Source organism: Enhydra lutris, unplaced genomic scaffold, assembly GCF_002288905.1.
Source record: "Enhydra lutris kenyoni isolate GAN:26980312 unplaced genomic scaffold, ASM228890v2 scaffoldscaffold87, whole genome shotgun sequence".
In the NCBI taxonomy this organism is placed as follows: domain Eukaryota; kingdom Metazoa; phylum Chordata; class Mammalia; order Carnivora; family Mustelidae; genus Enhydra; species Enhydra lutris.
Genome location: NW_019154171.1, coordinates 1,127,119 through 1,147,335, shown reverse-complemented (window position 1 = coordinate 1,147,335; position 20,217 = coordinate 1,127,119). Strand labels below are relative to the sequence as shown.

The following is a 20,217-nucleotide window of genomic DNA, read 5'->3' as shown; positions in this document are numbered from 1 at the left end:
GTTCTTCAGGCACAGATTATGTTCTGATGGCGCCTGGTAAATGAATTTCATTGACCAGAGCAAGGGGAGGAGGCTGACTTCCCTTTGCTCTCAGCAGGACTCCCTCCCCACACCAGCAGTCCCTGCTCTCCTTCTGGACCCCTCAACTTCTTTCTCCAGCCACTCCTGCTGAGTGTACTGCCTTTCCAACCTTCACACTGGTGGTGTCTCTGCTTTTGATCTTTTACCAGCTGCTTCCTTTTTCACAAATGCTTCCTCTAAAACCCATTTCACCCATGAAAGTTTTCATTGATTTCCTACCACTGTAAGATCCATAAAAGAGTATGAGAAAGAGATTGAAGGTCACTGAAAAGGCAGGTCCTCCTGCAGCTGGCCAAGCCCGTTCACATAGCAACATCTGTGCCTCATTTTAGTCTCCCTTAGTGCTGAAAAAAGTCCTGTGTAACAGGAGCAAGAAAGTGCTAAAAACAGTGATTAGATCTAGCCCTCTTCCCACCCCACCCTGGACATCTGAGACTGCCTTGCTGAGAGAGGGACCACCAGGGAGGGAGAAGGTGGTCTTTTAATAAGTTGATAAATCACTTAAAATAAGGTGTACAAAAGCAGGATTTAAAGAAAGCAAAGACAGGATTATGGAAATTTTACACTGAAAATGAAGAATGGCAGGGGGTTGAAGACGAATCTAGAAAGACCGGAAGTGAGTGGGAAGGAATGGGCTGGGTGTGGAGCAAGTACTTTGGGCTCGGAGGAAGAGAGAACCCAAGGGCCAGGTCGGTGCTGGTGACAGGGAAAGGGACAGACAAAAAAGATTTGCTTCTCTTGAGTTCTTCTGTGGGTTTGCACCTGTCTCCTTTTGGTTTTCTTTAAAGATGCCTGTTGGGGAAGTAGCCATTAGTGTCCCTCCTGCTGGAGGGGATCCATTGCCCCCATCAGTGCCCAAGGTCCAGAATATTTCCCTCAGATGGAGGCCAGGAATTAAGTTGTTGCTGATCCCGGGTTCACCTTCCTTGTTAGCAGAAATCATTCCCTGTTCTGGGGTGAATGCTGATCTTGCCAAGTCTGCTTTCCCTCTGTGAGTAAGGCATTGTTCCAACCAGAACTGTGTGTCGAGTTCTCCTTGGTGACTCCAACCTAATATGTATATGGATGAAGTTCTCAGTGACTGCCCTTGTTCTGCTTAATCTATATCACATGGCACCTGTTTCAGCCCACTAGTTTATCTGCCCCCCTGCAGGAAGGGAATGGGGCCTCTGCCTGCAGCAGGAGAGGGGAGCATGCAGCCCACCACCCTGCATCTGCTATCTGGAGACTGTGCTGAGGTGGGAGAGCAGCACACACTGCAGACACTGATCTGGCTGGGTCTGTTCTCCCTCTGTGAATAAGGCATTGTTCCAGACAATACCTTTTGTCTGGCGACCGCGACTCCACAGCTGGTGCAGTGAGCTGAGGCCTGTGGTGGGACCACCACTGCTGGTGGTGTGCTCTGGTGCTCTTCACTGTCCTCCACAGAGTGAGGATCCTCACTGGGGATTGTTAGCTGGAGCCTCCTGCTCCACAATGCAGGGGAAGATTTAGATATATTTTGTATTGCTATTCTCAGTTGCTTGAATGCTGCTGTTTTGAAACAGGGTGACCTGCAGCCCAACAGTTATGTAATTGTACCTGCCGAAGTCAAACACAGACCCTAAAACTTCTGTTCATTTCATGACTGATTAGCGAAAGTTAAAACTGTTTCTTGTGATTGATTGGTCAAGAGGAGAACTGTTGGTCCCCTGAAACTAGTCAAAGTTAAAATAAAAACAGAGTTCAGCCTCAAAAATTCCCTGAGGAGACAAAACTAGTTCAGTCATACAAACAAAGCTTAAGTTAACTTTTTTTTTTTTTTGCAAGACTAACTTACCCTATGTTATTTCTTGTTTATGTCTTTGGAAATCATAAGCAAAACTTAAACTGCTTCCCAATATTGGTATGAGGTAACCAGTAACCAAATCCCTATCATTTAAGGAAATTTTAATGTAATAACTAATCAATGTGAAGATTATCCCTGACTGCTCACTATATAAGCTCTTCTATGACAAATAGAGCCTCAATCCATGTTTTAGTTTGAGTGTTCCAGGTACAAACATTTTGGTGTGTGCACAATAAACTTTTACTGATTACTACTTTTGACACTGACTACAAAGAAAAGCATTCCATATTCTGACAACTGAGTCTTCCCCTTTCTCAAAACAACCCCAACCTCAAATCATCCCATCTGCGGCTTGTTTCCTCCCCACTAAAAACAGCACATCCATCCTTTTAAGACACTCTGAGGAGCTGGTACATTCTCCCCATTGCAATAACCTAAATAACCTTACTTTCCCAGTTCTTGTCTTTGACTCAGAAATGGAGACAGCAACATGTTTCTAGGACAGGTGGGATGTGACCCCACTCCCTTCAACCTACCCCATTTCTCCATCTAGTGTTTTCTTTCAGTGAACAAATATCTGAAGTCTTCCATTGGCCTGTAGTCCTGCAGGGCCAGAACCTGGGTTCCTCTTCCCCTATCTCACTCTGCTGGTACAATAACACCCCAGCATGTTCCCGCCTTGGGGGTCTCACTTCTTGTGCACTCTGCTGTGCTCCTTCTTTCTCCAGACCCCTCTATGACTGATCTCTCTTTGTGTCTCTGCTCAGATGTCCTGTCCCCAACCAGCCTATCTAAAACCACTAGCTGCATTTTTCTTCCCAGAACTCACCACTGCCTGAAATATTTATTTAATCTACTCTATGTACCAGTTCAAGTAAGGCACAGTGGTGACAATGACACAGGGATCCAGGACCCTGGCTGGAGTAATGATACAAGAGAATTTGATTACATGTCTTGAGCAAAAGCATCAAATCAGTTTGTGGTTACCTCTAGTGAAGGGGAGAAGGAGAGAGTTATCAGGATGGGAACAGAGAGGAGTTTCGGTGATATTTAGTATTTTTTTCAAGTCAGCCATTAGTACATACACAGATATTCATTATATTTTTAAATTTCTGTATGCCTGAATTATTTATAGTAATAAAAAGACAGTAACCTGGAGAAGAGAAAATTTAAATGGTACAGACAAAAATTGTTTCAAAAAAGTTTTAGAAGTGCAATGGGAGATGAAGGAAGATGATTTTTAAAGTGACATTTAAGATAAATTCCATGAAGTTAGAGTGAGTTATTCATTCATTCATTCATTCATTCACTTGCTGTTCCATCTCTAGCACCTAGAGAAGTTGTCCAAAGCATAAAAACATTAAGTAAATACAGGTTTTCTCAGCTATCCATAAGCAGAGTATTCCAATGAAACCTTTCATAACCCAAAATGACAAATCATGAAGCAATTACCATTAATTTATATGGAAAATGTTTTGAGCATTCCCAGACCCCAAAAATAACCTCTCTCAGGCTTTTCTAGCACCTTAGGACACATCTTGCTAACAGACACACAAAATGAATTAAAATAAAGCAGATGCTCACAGACACAGTTCAAAGCTATGGCCGCTTGATGCTGAGATGCAGGGTACAGTTTCTGGGGAAGGAGCTTGTGGGGCCACCCTCACTGCTCAGGCTGTGTGCTTCCTCTGCAACATCTTCCTGAAAAACCGACACTGAATGCCAGTTTTGCTTTTCACCCTTCCTCATAAAAGCAAAAATACTCTTCAGATTTCCTTTAGTTACCAAAAACAGGTACTAATGTAGGTCTTTTGTAGAAGTGAAGTGCCTAATGAGAACTTTTTAAAAGTAGGACATACTGTACCTTTAAATGAATAAATGAGTGAATGAGTGAAGTCCAAAAAATCATGTTTGTGTGTGGGGTGGGCATGATATGGTAGATGATGCAGAGAACAGTTTCTCGTTGGAAGCAGTGAAGCTCCTGTGAGAAATGAGAGCTACAAGATTCAGAGCAAACACTGAGGGATTGGCCTTTGACAAGGTAACTGTTCTTATGTTATAACGTAAGACATAACATTTGGGGCCAGATGCAGCAAACTTGTAAAATTGCTAATGACAGTGTTCTTCTCTGATGGCTTCTATGTTTTCAAAGAAGTAAAACTGGGGGTGGGGGCAAATGAGGTGTGAGGGCTTGGAGGAGAGGAAGTGTGAAATCATCCCAGAGTAGAGGAAGGTGAACTTCCTTCTGACCTGCATTGCTTCCCTCTAGTCCATTGGTCTAGCCCTCCTTTTTCTACCCTGCTACATGCTGGAATATGGCCCACATGGTCAGCATGAATGGTTTTCCATGCCCTGTAATTCTCAATGGATTCAGACAATGGGAATCACTGGCAGGAGCCGGGAGACTGAGAGATTGAGATCAGTATTTCTTTTCCTAACTCCCTCCTTCAGGGACTAGTCGGCAGGCTGCAACCCTTGGCCACAAGTCATAAGCCTCTTGGAAAGCCATCTTCACATAGCTGTAGGAATGATAATGCCATCTCCTTGTCACCAACCCCAGACACTTCTTTCTCCCTTGTAGTTTCTTAATATGCATCCATACTTTGCAAATATCCCCTTTATCAAACTATTCTCATATTTAGCAATTTGACTGTTCCCTCTGTTCCCTACCTAATCCATAACCTGAGTCACCCCAGGAAATAACCTCCCAAAATGAGAATTGGAATTATTTTCCTCATATCTCTGAGGATAGCAGGAATAACTCTTGTTTCAGGAGAGAATGGGACCAAGGTTACCCATGGCTGCAACAGCATCATTATCACTGAAGGTCATAGGGAAACAAGACATCAGATTCCAAGTGGCTATGGTCCTTAATCATCAAAGTGTGTGGGGTCAGCTAGGGTTTTTCCTGAGAGCCCTAAGGACCATAAAGAGGGGACAGTACAGGAATTGAAAGCTGAGGTATTTATCCAAATGAGAACATGAGTGGTTGATCAGAAAACTTTGAAAGCAGATTGGAAGTAGTCCAGCAGATCTGGCTGAGTCCTGGGCCTAGGCCTGACTATGAAAATTTGTAAGGATACTGGTGAAGAAAGATTAGGACTCTGAAAGTGGGGTGTGGGCCTGTGATCAGACTCAGACATGACTAAGAAGTTTGAACCCGCAAACTCTCCTGAGTTCCCCCTTGGTAATAAACAGGAGAGCAACTTTTCTTAACCAACAGCCATTTCATGGCAGTACCTGAGCCAGTTGCTTCTCAAGCTGATGTGGATTTGCCTCAAGATTCATCCCCAATACCCTCCATTTTCTCCAGGAGTCTAACAAGATACCAGTATGTTTTGAATAGAGAAGTAGAAAGTCCACTTCAAGTCAAAATATCCTGTCCACTGAAAATGTCAAACTTCACCACTCTGTTTAAGGAGCATGTAAAGGATAGAAATCTATAGATGTCACACCAGGGAAAATGAAATATAAGGCTTGAATGGACCAATGTCTTTAGTCAGTGCACTCACACAAAATTCAAGATTTTGTGTGTTGGCTTGAGCACTTAGAAGACATGTCAATTTTATGCACTGGCATAGAATTGGTTAATCCTTGGCAAACAGACAAAAGAGTTCAAAGGCTCATACTAATTACTCATGACCTACCCACTAGCCCCAAGAACTCCCTTGCAAGAGAACTCATTGGTCACTTTCTTCCTGGAGAGGAGGATGTGGAGGAGGGCGTCGGTGTTGTGGGAAACCCTGGGATGGTTGTCCTCTGAAATAGGGGGTCACAAAAATTGAATTGAATCTTCTTTTCCCAGTGGGAATAATGGGATCCCGAGACAGAAGAAGCCAAGGAAGTGCTTCACTATTGCTGTCAGATGGGCACAGTTTCCATAATAAGCTTCAGAGACTTGTACTAAGAGGCAAATCAGTCATGGAGTTCATGGTAGTGAATTATATGAGCAGCTTCCCACATAAAATTGGGGGAAAAAATCTGCATCCCTAACTCAACTCAAGGATCATAAGAAGGATTAAAGACCTCAGCTACTTCCCAGATCTAAATGGGTTCCTTGAAAGGAGGTTATGTCTCTTTGAGAAAGAACACTGCAGCACAGGTAAGGATGTGTTTGGTGCTCTCCCCTCACACTCTCCTCGGAGGAATGCAGTGAAAAAGCACAAGTGTCTTGTGGCCATTTATCAGGGAACTTGTGTGTTGGTGAAAAGAATAAGATCTCCATATATAGCTGCTAATTTTCTGCAATCTTCTGTGATCCATAATGCCCTCTGATTCACTAGACAAAGTAGAGGCCTATGAAGGACAAGCTTAGATGCATTCTTGAGCTAAGTCCGTACAATAGCTGATCCTGTAGGATAGTGGACCAATCCTGTGGTTATTTCCCCAGCTCCAGAATGAGTCCCAGAAAAGATACATCAAATAATTTTCAGAGTCTCCATTTTTTTTCCATATTATTTTAAGAAAGTTTCCCCATTCACACCAAGACAATAAAAAGAAAAAAATATGACATCCTGATGCAAATGGCAGATGTTAGTGCCAACAATTCCTTAAAATTACTCTGCAAAGTGAGAGACAAATTGTTGCCCACACACATTAAATACAAAATCAATTCTTCTTGGTCTACTTTTTAGTTTATAGGCAATGTAAGTCAGATTGGAGAATCTATTCTAACCCTCATGAGGCTACATGATTTGAGGGTGACCAAAGCAAGCAAAAGCCTTTCAGCAGGGCCAGGTTGTAAGTGCAAGCTGCCTGGCCACACGGGCCTTCTGCAATGGCACAATACATTGAGGGGAGGTCTTGACAAACCTCAATGGGAGAATCACTGTACAGATCCCAAGGATTTAATTAAAGTCTCTGTCTTCTTATTCTGACTACTCATCTCCTAGACCCTGGTACAGATTGAGGACCTGATTATGAGAAATAGTGTGACCAGACAAGTTGAGCTGTGCATCATAAACTAAGTGCCATCTAACCAACCAACCATAAAGTTGGTCTTCTCTTACATGGTGGTTAGAAAATTGGGTCCAGACATGTCTGGAAGGCACACATAAATTGCAGGAGGAAGTTGCTCAGATTCCTATGGCAGCTGTGTCTGGTGCTTTGCCACCTCTTCCTCCATGCATGCCTGTATCTGGCCTTGGGAGTATACGTGGGGCAAGGCACCTGTCAAAGGTAATACACAACTACTAATGCAAGTTCAGAATCCTCATATGCAGAAAAGAAAATAGATTTTCATTTTGATTGTCATGGTAAATTCAGACTATAAAAGGATGTCTTCATAGTCCTTGTGTCCCTGAGGGGTTTATGCATGAGGTATCAGAACAACTCCAACAAGGATAACTGACCTATAGTGGTGCCATAAATATAGCAAAGCTACAGTTTGTCCCTTCAATATAGTCTTTTCCTATCATGATGAAACGGGGTTTAATGAGCATTGGATTATTCACCTATTAATTCTGGAGACAGTATCAGGAGGGAGTATAGACAAACTTGCATTGTCTCCTGATGACAAGAAAGCTGATAGCACTTTCAATGTCTCCTTTATTGCAGAGGTGAACTTTTTATCTGCTGAAGAGCAGAACTGGTGGATGGAATAGTGTATCTTCTAACTGCTCCTTCAAACCCACTTTCCATGCTACTTGCCCTGCTTTGTATCCACAGGAGCTGACTTGTGTAAACAACATCAACAGTTCCTTTCCCCTCTGGCTTCTGACTGGCTTCAGTCAATGGGAAGGACATTAGAAATCAAAGGGAGGAAAAGGAGTGAAGTCAAGATAATTCCCACTGCCCCCTCCCAGCAAAGTTACTGTTGCTGCCTGTAACCAACTGCAGAAGATCACAGCTTCCATCAGGGGTCGCTTGCCATCCAGTTCCCTGCATCTCTATGTTCTGCTAACTATTTCCCTCTCTCAACCTTCAACCAGTCTGAAGGAGTGCCACATACTGGTTAAATTCCCTCTAAGTTACCCAATTTGAGCAGCCATGTGTTTCTAGCCAGGATTCTGACAGCTGCACTAGGAAAATGCAAGAAACGAGTCAGGTAGATTGAATGTACATCTGATGTTTGTTTTCTCTATTTTAAAGTAAAACCAGTCATTCCAGCTGATGAATTATCTCAGCACTATTCAGGTGCTTAAACAAGGGCCATAAAAGGGAGAGTAGTGGCAATTCATTTAAGAGTGGTTTTGAATTTAAAGCAGAAGTAGAAAACTAAGCTAGGAGGGAACTGATGTGGGAGGTTAGCAGGGGAGTGACTGATGAACTGGAGACATCAGTAGAGGAAGGTGTTTGGGTGGTGATCTGGAGCAGATATGACCAGAAGTGTCCGAGAGAGAGATGTGAGATGAAGAATTCAAGGGGCAGTTACTGGGGACAAAGTTCAGATATAATGAAGCTTGAATATTGAATGGGGAGTGCTGAGAAACTGAGGGGGTCAAGATCCAAGGGTATTTAAGAGTGAGAAGGAGTAACTGAGGACTGAGGAAGGCATCAGTGAAGAGAGGTGGGAGGTGGAGAGACAGAGGGTGCAGCATCATGGGGAGGAAATGTAAAGGAGGACCTTTAAATTAGAAGCAGCAGCTGGGCTCAAGGAAGGCACCAACACCACCACAAGACATGAAAATATGTGGGAGAAGAGAAGACCATGCCTTTTAGTGAAAGACTTTAGGGATATCTAGGCATCATGAAAAGGGAGCAGAGCTAGAACAGCTGTCAGGTCTCCTTCCTGGGTAAGTCTGGGTTGTAGGCTCCTCTGGAGCACCGTGTCAGGGCCACACAGCAGCTTCCATGACCAAGATCAGATTTTAAAACAAATTGGGACTTCGTGTCATCTTTGCTGTCAAAGAATTCAAAGATGGCTCATGCATTCAAAGGGCATATTCTCATAAACTCTCTCCCCACCTTTCAGGAAAGACACAGGTTGCCATTTAACAAATATAGATTCTAAACTGTAGAAAGGGCACATTCATCCTGAGAGTGCCAGGGACAGAAATGTAACTAGAAAGATCTCCTATTTCCCACTATTTAGTGCCCTGGGGATCCTAAAACTTTTGAAATTAGACAGTTTATGCAACTACCACTTCTGAGGAGAGTCCCCAGTAAACATTTTCATCTCAAGGAATCACACAGAGTAGAACAAAAACTGAAGAAGAGTTCCGTTGTCTGGGCTATAACAACAGTACTGACCAAGCAAAGCAGATGAGACCTCAGATCCCCTTGCTCTTTGCTCTCACTATCTTTGTCTCACACATAATACTCCACAAAAGAACAACATTTAATAAACATTGACTGAAACCCTAGAGTCCTGTGCAGTGTGCAGAACTGGGTGCATTAACCACACTTTTGTATAATTATTAGAAATAGCATGTACCACCTTCAAAACTGAAGATTATTATTCTAGATGTTAAATATGTAAAATATTATTAAAAAAAAACTTATGACATTCTTACAAGTCAAATTTCTGCCCTTGTACATTTTTTAGAAGATTTTATTTATTTGAGAGAGAGAGAGCGCACAAGTGGAGGGAGGGGCAGAGGGAAAGGGAGAGATCTCTGCTCTCGGCTGAGCAGAGTCCAATGCAGGGCATGATCCTGGAATCATGATCTGAGCTGAAGGCAGATGCCTAACAGACAGCCACTTAGGCACCCTGCACTTGTAATTGATGACTTAAAAACTCCAGAGAAAAATATATAAATGGATAAAATACAATTTTACACAATGTAAACAACTAAAAAATTAGGAGACTAACAAATGCTAAATTTTTTGTCAAGATACAGTTTATTTTTTTTTTAATTATTTATTTGACTGACAGAGATCACAAGTAGGAAGAGAGGCAGACAGAGAGAGAGGAAGGGAAACAGGCTCCCCGCTGAGCAGAGAGCCCGATGTGGGGCTCGATGCCAGGACCCCAGGATCATGACCTGAGCAGAAGGCAGAAGCTTTAACCCACTGAGCCACCCAGGCGCCCCCAGTTTATTTTTTTTAACACATAAAATGTTTCCTTACAAACTGTCTTCCTTTTCCAAGGGAGAATATGTATTTGGAGAGTATACAATTTGAATGCTGATTATTTTAACATGAAAACTGATTACATGAAAAAACTCTAGAAGGCCTCATGAAAGTGACAGTTAAATAGCACAAGCCATTTGGGTAGAATACTGCATTTGTGTCTTTTCTTACAGAGCATAGCAAGATGTGTTTTGAAATATACATATTTTCCTGTAGTGGAATCTTTAGTAAGCTATTTAGTATTTCCTGTGATTTTCCAGCATTAACCTCAATGAATATGGATGCCAAAATTCTCCACTCCAGAGCACCCCCATAATGAGCACCTTTTCTTCTCCCAAGAGTGGTCTTGGGTGTTTTTCTACTGATGTTGGTGATGGGTCAAGTTTCCTTTAGTCTTCAAATGATGTATATCTATTAATTCCATCCCATCACTACATGAGCAACAAGGAGGTAGCACATTCCAACTGTGCAGGAGACGACCATCATTGGGAAGCCCAACCTGAAAAACAAAGAAAAGTGGATTGTGGTGTCTGGTATCTGGTAAGTACTGTGAGATCTAGACTCATTATTACATTTGTTATTGCATCATTATATTTGTCACGATTTAGGAGTTTTCTGTATCTGTAAAGTCAATTACTTCTTATTTCTAGAAATTGAAAAGTTGGTTTTAGTCTAGATGGTATGGATGCATGCCTTCATTAGATATCCACCAATGCATGACATTTTGAGATGTGCTTATAATTTTTGCAAATGTTAGTTGACATTTTATAGCCTCAACTTATTCATCTATAATATTAGAGTGTTGATATTGATAATGACACTTACAACTGCCAATATCATGTAACTGGACCATTATTTAAATCTCTGCATCATCTTCCAATTGTCCTTCTGAGAAAACTGGTTTCCCAGAAAGGTCATATTTCCACAGACCCTGGAAGTTTGTAATACTTAAAATTGAAGAGAGCTTCAGAGGTAGGATTGGGAAATAATATTTTGTCTTAGGAAGGGAAGATGTGAGTGTAGATAGGCACAAATACAAAAGAAGTCATAAAAAGAAGTCATAAAAAGATGAAAGTTCCCCTCCTATATGCCTCCCATAATATACTTGTATTCCCACAAACCCCTATCCTGGCTAATAAATCCCAGTCAATTCCCACTTTGCATTTGGAACTCATGCTTTGAAGACATTGCTTAGTGGTTCATTGTCACTGAGGGAAGTTACTGCAAAGATTGAAGTTTTTGTCTTGAAAAAGCTTAAAAAAATCACTGGTAAGTGTGTAATCACTGGTAAGTGGTAAGCCTAGTGTGTGATAATGACAAGAATTTTGACCTTCTTCCTTTCCCTGACCATGGCATGAGGAGTGGCTACTCAGAAAGAGCCACAGCAAGGCTCTCTTCACAAAGCTGTAACTTAAACACAGAAACTACATCCACAAGTGAAATAGTTCCTTAAATTCCAAACCAGAATTGGACATTTCAGGAAGGGGGTAGCTGCTGCTGCTTCTTTAAAAAAAAAAAAAAAATGTTTGTTTATTTGACAGGGAGAGAGAGAATACAAGCAAGTAGAGCAGCAGGCGGAGAGAGAGGGAGAAGCAGGCTCCCTGCAGTGCAGGGAGTCCAATGCAGGGCTTGATCCCAGGATCCTGGGATCATGACCTGAACTGAAGGCAGATGCTTAACCGACTGAGCTACCCAGGTGCCCCAAGGAGGTGGTAGCTTCTATTCTGACATTTCTTTAACAAAACAGAAAACCAAAACAACAGGTTTTACTAAGATTATCTAAATTTCTTGAGATTAATAAACTTGGTTGTTGTTTTTTTTTTGTGGGTTTTTTTTTGTTTCTGTTTTTTTTTTAATACCTAGACATGTTTGCAATAAGTCAACCCTGATCATTGAATTCTGGAAAAATGCACCCCAGGAACAGTGTCTGATCAACTCCAAGCACCACAGATATCATCACAAGCTTTCATACAAATGCAAACCTTTCTTCACACTGTGACAGATTGTGTTAAATTACATCAGTGTTGAGTAAGATGCTGAACACGTCAACCTGGGTGCTGGGACATCTGGTATGTTTCAGAAGCAAATCTGCCTTGCAAGAGATGGATTCCACAAAAAGAAGACATTATACTTGGGGAGTCCAAACCCAGAGGAAGTTCCCTGTAGATGGTTCTGGTGTGCTTCCAACTAAAAGTTACTTGTGTCTCAGAGATAACACTGATCCCAAGAAGGAGCATCATCTGGGGATCTGACACCATCAGAAAAATGACTGTTTACTTAGTATCTAGACACCATGTAAATCCTCACACAGATGACCACATCAACTGCTTATATCACCTTTCAAGACTTATCATTGCACTCACTGTACAGATGGAATTTGGAAAAGGAAGCAAATTTATCCAGGTCACTTCGGTAATCAGTTATAGTGTAGACATTCAAACCCATTCAATCTAACTCTAAAGTCCATATTCATAATCACTATACATTCTGCTTCCCTGTGGGTATAAATAAACCATAAAATGATAATATACCTCTCAGAAATAGGCGACTTACTGAACATCTGCTATACCTTAAGGGTTTATAGAGAGACATTGACATTCCCCAAACACAATAAGGTAGGTCATACATATCATCCCTATTTTATAGACAAAGAAACTGAAGCTTAAATATATTAAGGAATTTCATAAAGTATACCACCACTATGATGCCGATGATATTTTGGAATATTTTTCTGGCTTCAAAACCTGCTTGCATTCCTACCACAACACATGAGTTAAGGGCCCTGCTCTTGTCCAGCTGCATGATCTTGGGACATCTCCATGACTCAATTTCTTCATTTTTGAAATGGAAATAATAGTACTTATGTACTGAAGTTATTATAAAGATTATATGAGCTCATCCCTATAAATGCTTTAGACCAGTGTCTGGTCACATAATGAGCCACCAGAGCAAGATTGACAAGATACTCCTTTGAGTCCATTTAACATGATCGTGAGTCTCAAACATGATATTCAGGACTACAAAGGAGACATTTTAGTATTCACTGAGTTTCAGGAGACTGGATCAGTCTAAGCCTATCCTAATACCACCTATAGTGCCTTAAATAAGGAACCCCAGAGGGTACAAACTCCAGCCAAACCAGTGCGAGGAGAGAGATGGAGAGAGAGACAAAAGCAGAAACAGAGAGAAACAGAGAGGCGGGTGAGAGATATAGAAAAAGAGGGAGAAAGGAAAAAAAAGGAAAGGGGAGAGCGAGGAAGGTAAAGAAGGAAGGGAAAGATGGAGAAACAGAAAGAGAGAGAGGGAATTCATATCAGATGCCAGCTCTATTATTTTAGATTCCAGCTCCATTATTTGTTAGTTATGACATGCCAAAGTCATAATAATACTCACAAAGATATCTGCATGTACCATAAGATCTCTCAAGCCATAAACTTGCATACAGTAAGGATTCTATGAATGAAAAATGTGCTTTCCCAGTCCAAAGAGAACTCACTTAAGTAAATCACCCATTTTTACAGATCAAGAAACAATAAACTATAGCCCCCAGGCTAATACTGGCCCACTGCCTGTTTTGGTAAATAAAGTTTTATTGGAACACATTCTCTCCCATTCATTTACTTATCAACGGCTGCTCTACCATCTAGGGTGGCTGTGTCTGGCACAGCACAGTAGAGTTGAGTAGTTGCAACAGAAACCATGTGGTCCACAAAGCCTGAAATGTATACTATCTGACCCTTTACAAAAAGTATTTTCCACCCCCATTATAAAAAAAATACAGTCTTAAGAAGGTGAAGAAAAGTGTCATCTTCTTGTCAACTCCTACTCAAAAGGTAGTCCCAGACCACCAACCAACAGAAAAGTACTGTGAGTCACTATGTAATTTCAAATTTCTAGTACCACATATTCAAAAAACAGCAAAAGAAAACAAATGAAATTATATTTAATAATATATTTTATTTATTCCAACATATCCAAATTATTATTTTAACATATGATCAACATAAAATTCCTAATGGAATATTTTACATTCATTTTTGTATATTTAATTTTCAAAATCCAGTGTAGGTTTTCTATTTACAAGATACCTTACTTTTTTTTTTTTTTTTTTTACAAGATACCTTACTTTGACTTGCCACATTTCAAGGCTCAATTGTGTCAAAGTGACTGGGGACTGTGCAGTCCAATGCAGCTCCAGGAGCATCACAATTTCTGGTTGAAAACATGTGAAAAGGCAGGTTTAAGACCTTGAGTTGATGCAGGGGATGCTAGCTCTAGATGGAGTTTTTGGAGAGGATATGCTGGAGCAAGGCCTTCTCAGAGAAAGCAGGTTCAGACAGCCTGACAGAGTCTCTGCCACCCTCTCTGTACATCTCCCTCAGAGGAGCGGGCTCTTCAGGGTGACCTTTTCCTTATACATTTTGGAAGTCAAACATAGACACAAAGAATCCTCTAAGGTTAGGGTCAAGACAAATGATGAAGCTGTTTATTGGCAATTTGAAGACAACACTGACAACAGTGGCTACACACCTAAGTATCTGATGGGTAAAGATAAGGGTGGGGCACCTCTTTCTGTAGAAACTGCTAATGCGGGCATGTTCCTTCTTGGGGTGAGCCCCTGCTGCTTTTTCCTGGTGGTTAGCTTGATTGGTGTTTCAATGTTTCACTCACTGCCCAGGCTGGAGTCTGCTGGAAGGAGATTTATTTGAAGAAAGGGCAGTAATGACTTCCTGTCACTGCCAGCAGTTCTCTGCGTATACACATTTATGCTCTACATTTACCAAAAGCAGTTCCATTTCCCAGAAGATCCATTTGTCTTGCTCCCCAAGACTCTCAGAAAAGCAGTACCTTTACTGCTTAGGGAAAGCAAATTTGCTCAAAATCCAGCATCACATCATATTTTCATTTCCCTCTGGGATTATTTTTAATCTATGCTGGCTCCAAACATCACATTCTGTTACAAAAGACAAAAACATTTGAATGTCAAAGCACAAATCAAGATGCAAAATGTCAGATGGATGCCCAGACAAATGCATTCCGTTTTAGGTTAAAAACATAACTGTGATGACACACAGTACTCCCAGGAACCGAAGCTTCCAAACTGCTGGGAAACAGGCTGCTCAGAACCATGCCATTTCTGATGGAGGTCAGGCATTTACACTGAGAGCAGAATCCCACACACTGAAGACAGGCCTAGTTTCAAAAGGAAATGTTTGCTATTGAAGTCTCCTACTTGAGTTTTAGACTGAAACCATTCTTCCTATCTATTTTTCCTTCCCAAAAGGTTTTATAACATACCATGATTATAGATCTTAATCAAAGGCCATTTCATTGTTTTCTTTCTACAAAGGTAATACATGTTTCTCAGCAGAACAGCTTCAGCTTCTACAGGACTGTGGGAGCTTATCACAGGGATGTACAGCTTGCCCCACCATCCATATGATGAGGGAGCAGGAGGCTGGCTGAGGACAAAGCAAAAGTTGGCACCTTGCACCCCCTCTCCACCCGCTCCCCTCTAATGTGTGTGACATTCCTCAGGTACCCCTGACTGCCATAAATGAGAAACAAATAGTTAACTTGCAGAAATCACAATCCTACAAGACAGGAGTCTCCCTTGGTTTACAAATGTCCTAGAGATCTACAAACAAATAAGTTACCTTATCAATAGCACAATTTCCAGAGGCAAATAACTCAGTTCCTCAAGCCCTAATGTCTCCCTCCCCTCCATAAACAAAACTGAAGGAGGCTGAGGTAGAAGGAAATGTAAATATAGTTAAATCTCTTCTAAACCTAAATCTCACTAACAAAGACGATTGATAGCAGGATTGTGACATCCCACCAGAATCTCCCAACTATCTTGATGTTAATGGCTGGCCTAAAGACAACATTGATCAAGCCACAAGGCCTCTGGTATCCCTGCACCTTGTGGGCCCTCTTTAACATATGAAAGTTCCATTGAAACCTCCCTTCCCCTCCCCTTCCCCCAACCACAAGGTACATAACCTGCCATCTCTCACAACCCAGGGCAGCAGCTCTTTCTGCCCACGGGTCCTGTCCCCATGCTTTAATAAACCACCATTGTGCACCAAAGATGTCTCAAGAATTCTTTCTTGGTCATCAGCTCTGGACCTCAGCCCACCAAACCTCACCTAGGTTCTAGAACTTCATCACATAGACCCTGGATACCTTGAGAGCCATACTCTTCAGTCCCTTAACCTGTCCTCATGTTATTCAGGGCCTCAGGACATGAATTATTTTCTCATCCTCAGCCATCATTTGAAATTTGAACAGCCTCATACCTCATGTCCTATATCTCTCCAGGTGACAATTAGCTAATCCACTTCATGAAGAAAGGCTGAATGAACTTCCTGCATCCTGGAAATAAAGCCCTATCATTATATTTCTCACAGAGAGAGGAGTTCCTGGTGGGGTAGAAGGTAGTGACCCAGAGGGAAAGCTACAGAAGAGAGAAGGCACATCTATGTTAGGAGGGGCACATCTATGTTAGGAGGGGATCTTATGGTATTTTCAGAGTGTTCCCCATCATATTGTGTTGGTGATGAGCTGCCAGCAGCAGAGCTCACATGGCTAAAGACTAGAAAGAATGACAGAGGAACAAATAGAAATCATAGTAAGGAGCAAAGCATCAAAGTAAAAAGGCAAAACTTAGAGGAAAAAAGGCAGGTGGCAATGAAATTGTTGAAATTGTAAAAATTTGCTTTTTTCCCCAGCAGAATAGACTCAAGTTTGCATGGTTTCTTTTTCATGTGTTCAAACTTATGACATGTATGTACCATCTTTATAGCAAGCAAAAGAGAAAGAATTCGAGAAAATTATGTCCTGTTCTTTCTCTTTCTGAAAAAAAAAAAAGCATTTTCATTACATACTTTGTGCCCACCTCTGCTAGTTCCCTCTGTCTCTTGACCAGTACCAGTGCTCTTGGACCATCTGTAGAGCTGGGACACTTATCTCTCCCTCCATGATATCTGCAGCCAGCCAATCTCTCCCTTCCATGTTGGAGAACCCCTTTACCCATTGAGGGTCTCCATTGAACATAAATGGAAAGTCAGACAGCCCTGCAAATACTTGGCATCATATGAAGACACCTTATAAATGTTTTGTTCAATACCTTTGCTGAAAATTCCTGGCTCCTCCCATATTCCCATATTTGGAATATGACCTTCCTTCTGACTTTTATTTTTTTAATTGAATTCCACTATAGTTGACATACAATGTTATATTAAGTTAAGGTGTGTAATATAGTAATTCAACAATTCTATACAGTATTCAGTGCTCATCATGGTAAGTGTACTCTCAATCCCCTTCACTTATTTCACCCATCCCCCATACCCACTTCCCCTCTGGTAATCATCAGTTTGTTCTCTATGATGAGGGAGCAGGAGGCTGGCTGAAGACAAAGCAAAAGCTGGCACCTTGCACCCCCTCTCCACCCACTCCCCTCTAATGTGTGTGACATTCCTCAGACACCCCTGATTGCCATAAACCAGAAACAAATAGTTAACTTGCAGAGATCACATCCTGCAAGACAGAGTCTCCCTTGGTTTACAAATGTCCTAGAGATCTACAAACAAATAAGTTACCTTATCAATAGCACAATTTCCAGAGGCAAATAACTCAGTTCCTCAAGCCCTAATGTCTCCCTCCCTACCATAAACAAAATTGAAGGAGAGGCTGAGGTAGAAGGAAATGTAAATATAGTTAAATCTCTTCTAAACCTAAATCTCACTAACAAAGATGCTTGATAACAGGATTGTGACATCCCACCAAGAATCTCCCAACTATCTTGATGTTAATGGCTGGCCTAAAGACAACATTGATCAAACCACAAGGTCAAGGCCTCCTTATATCCTGCACCTTGTAGGCCCTCTTTAACATATGAAAGTTCCATTGAAACCTCCCTTCCCCTCACATTCCCCCAAACCCCAGGGTACATAACCTGCCATCCCTCACAACCCGGGGCAGCAGCTCTTCCTGCCCACTGGTCCTGTCCCCATGCTTTAATAAACCACCATTTTGCACCAAAGATGTCTCAAGAATTCTTTCTTAGTCATTGGCTCCGGACCTCAGCCCACCGAACCTCATCTAGGTTCTAGCATCATCTATAGTTAAGACTCTATTTTTTGGTTTGTCTCTCTTTTTTTTCCTTTGTTCATTTGTTTTGTTTCTCGAATTCTACATGAATGAAATCATATGGTATTTGTCTTTCTCTGCTTGACATATTTCACTTAATATTGTACTCTCTGGCTCTGTCCATATTATTGCAAATGACAAGACTTCATTCTTTTTATGGCTGAATAATTCCATTGTATGTATATACCCCATCTTATTTATCCATTCATCTGTTGATGAATGGGCTGTGTCTATAATGTGGCTTTTGCAAATGGTGCAGCAATAAACATAGGGTTTCAAGAATCCCTTCTGACTTTTTAAAGAACATATTTAGCTGAGTTAAATAGCAGCAGCATTCCTCATCTATACCCAGCAAGCCTTTATCTTTACCTTTCTTTTTTCCCCTCTATTGAGTATTGGACTCAAACTTTGGACTGCATCTCTTTGGCCCACCTCTAAGAACTTTGTTCACTAAGAGCTTTCTTCTTTCATACCTTTAATGCCTCCTTTTGACTGACATCTTCTACCCTATAAACACCTGCAAATCTTCCTTTGTTACAAATAATTCTTCCTCTCCTCACTCCAATCCCTTTAAAATTACTTAATGCCTTTGTTATTTACATTGCACTCTTTGTTGGATAATACCTGGGCGAGATAAAGAGAAATAATAGGCACTCCCTGCCTATAAGTAGCCCACAGTGAAAGGAGCAAATAGAAAATCAAATATGCAACACAATGTAGTGAGTACTAAACAAAGGCCCATACTCAAGATTGTGAAGGAAAGCACCAAAAGCAAGTAACTCCTTTACCTGGTGGTGCCCAACTGTTGGTGTAAGGGGCTGAGCAGAAAGAGGAGGTTTGTAAGAAAAATAACTTTTAAGTCTGTTGTTCAACAGAAAATGGGAATTGAACAGCCAAAGAAGAGAATGGACATGAGAAATTTCAAAGAGAGCATCCATATGGATCTACAACTTAAAATAACCTTGATGATTTATATTTTTCCTGAAAAACATTAATTTTATAAAAACTTTTATTAGCACATTTATATAATATCTTAATATAATTTTAATGTTTATCTCTGTAGCTTTATTCCCTTTGTACCTAATTTTTGTATTCATTCTTTTTCTTGATTAATGCCAAAGCTTTATTTATAACATCAAAAACATTTACAAAAAAAAAAAAAATCACCTCTTGACTTATCAGTTCCACTGTTTACAGTTTTCTTGTGTGGGGGGGGGTGGGGAGGGTCTTTTTGTTTGTTTTTATTTAAATTCCAGTTAGTTAACATACAGTGTAATATTAGTTTCAGGTACTGAATTTACTGATTCAACACTTACATATAACACCTGGTGCTCATCACAAGTGCACTCCTAATGCCCGCCACCTATTTCCCCCATCCCCCACTCACCTGTCCTCAAGTAACCATCGATTTGTTCTCTATAGTTAAGAGTCTGTTTCCTGATTTGCCTCTCTCTCTTTTTCTCCCATGATCATTTGTTTTGTTTCTTAAACAATCAATCAGCTGCCAGTAAATCATAGGGGTGGAGGCCACACAAAGCCTGCTGGTGTGAATTGAATTTGCTGCATACCTTCAACAAATAGCCAACCTCCTGAGGTTAATCTTCCCATAAAATAATATTTTCTGCAAAGAAATGTAAAAATAGTGTATATAGCGATGATTAAGGTCTAGTACTGTATAAATGCTCTTGCAATAGTGAATACTATCATTGTTTTTGTTACTACTACCAAAATTCTGTTAGTGTAATTACCAGTACTTCTATTATTATTATTATTATTATTACTCCTTTTGATTTATCTTTTATAAAGTGGATCACCCTTTTCCTCTTATTTTTAATTTATAATGCAATGCAAATCAATCATGGTAGTCAGAGACAGTGGTTTTTAAATATCCAGTTATTAAATCATGGAGATTGTCTTCACAGCTTTATATACAATGGATTTTTGTAGCTGTTTTGTGGACTCTTGAAACGAAGGCATATTCTCCATAGAAAAGAGAATTATATATCTAATATTTCAATTCTCAGAAATGGATAGTGTAACATGAAAGGCTTCATTACCAATGAAGTTTATATTAATTTCTCCTTTCATTTCTGACTGAACTTATATGGATATTTTGATTATTATTTCTGGCAGTTAAAAACTAT

General features: G+C 40.7%; 1 protein-coding gene across 1 annotated transcript in view; it reads right to left on the bottom strand.

Annotated features, from left to right (window-relative positions):
- Positions 1 to 9,888: 9,888 nt before the first annotated feature.
- LOC111161928 (OCA2 melanosomal transmembrane protein) overlaps positions 9,889 to 20,217 on the bottom strand; it is a 469,742-nt gene continuing 459,413 nt past the window's right edge. The window contains exon 24 of the mRNA XM_022526004.1: positions 9,889 to 10,421. Coding sequence (XP_022381712.1) covers positions 10,337 to 10,421 — 85 coding nt within the window. The 3' untranslated portion in view covers positions 9,889 to 10,336. The remainder of the gene's footprint in view (positions 10,422 to 20,217) is intronic.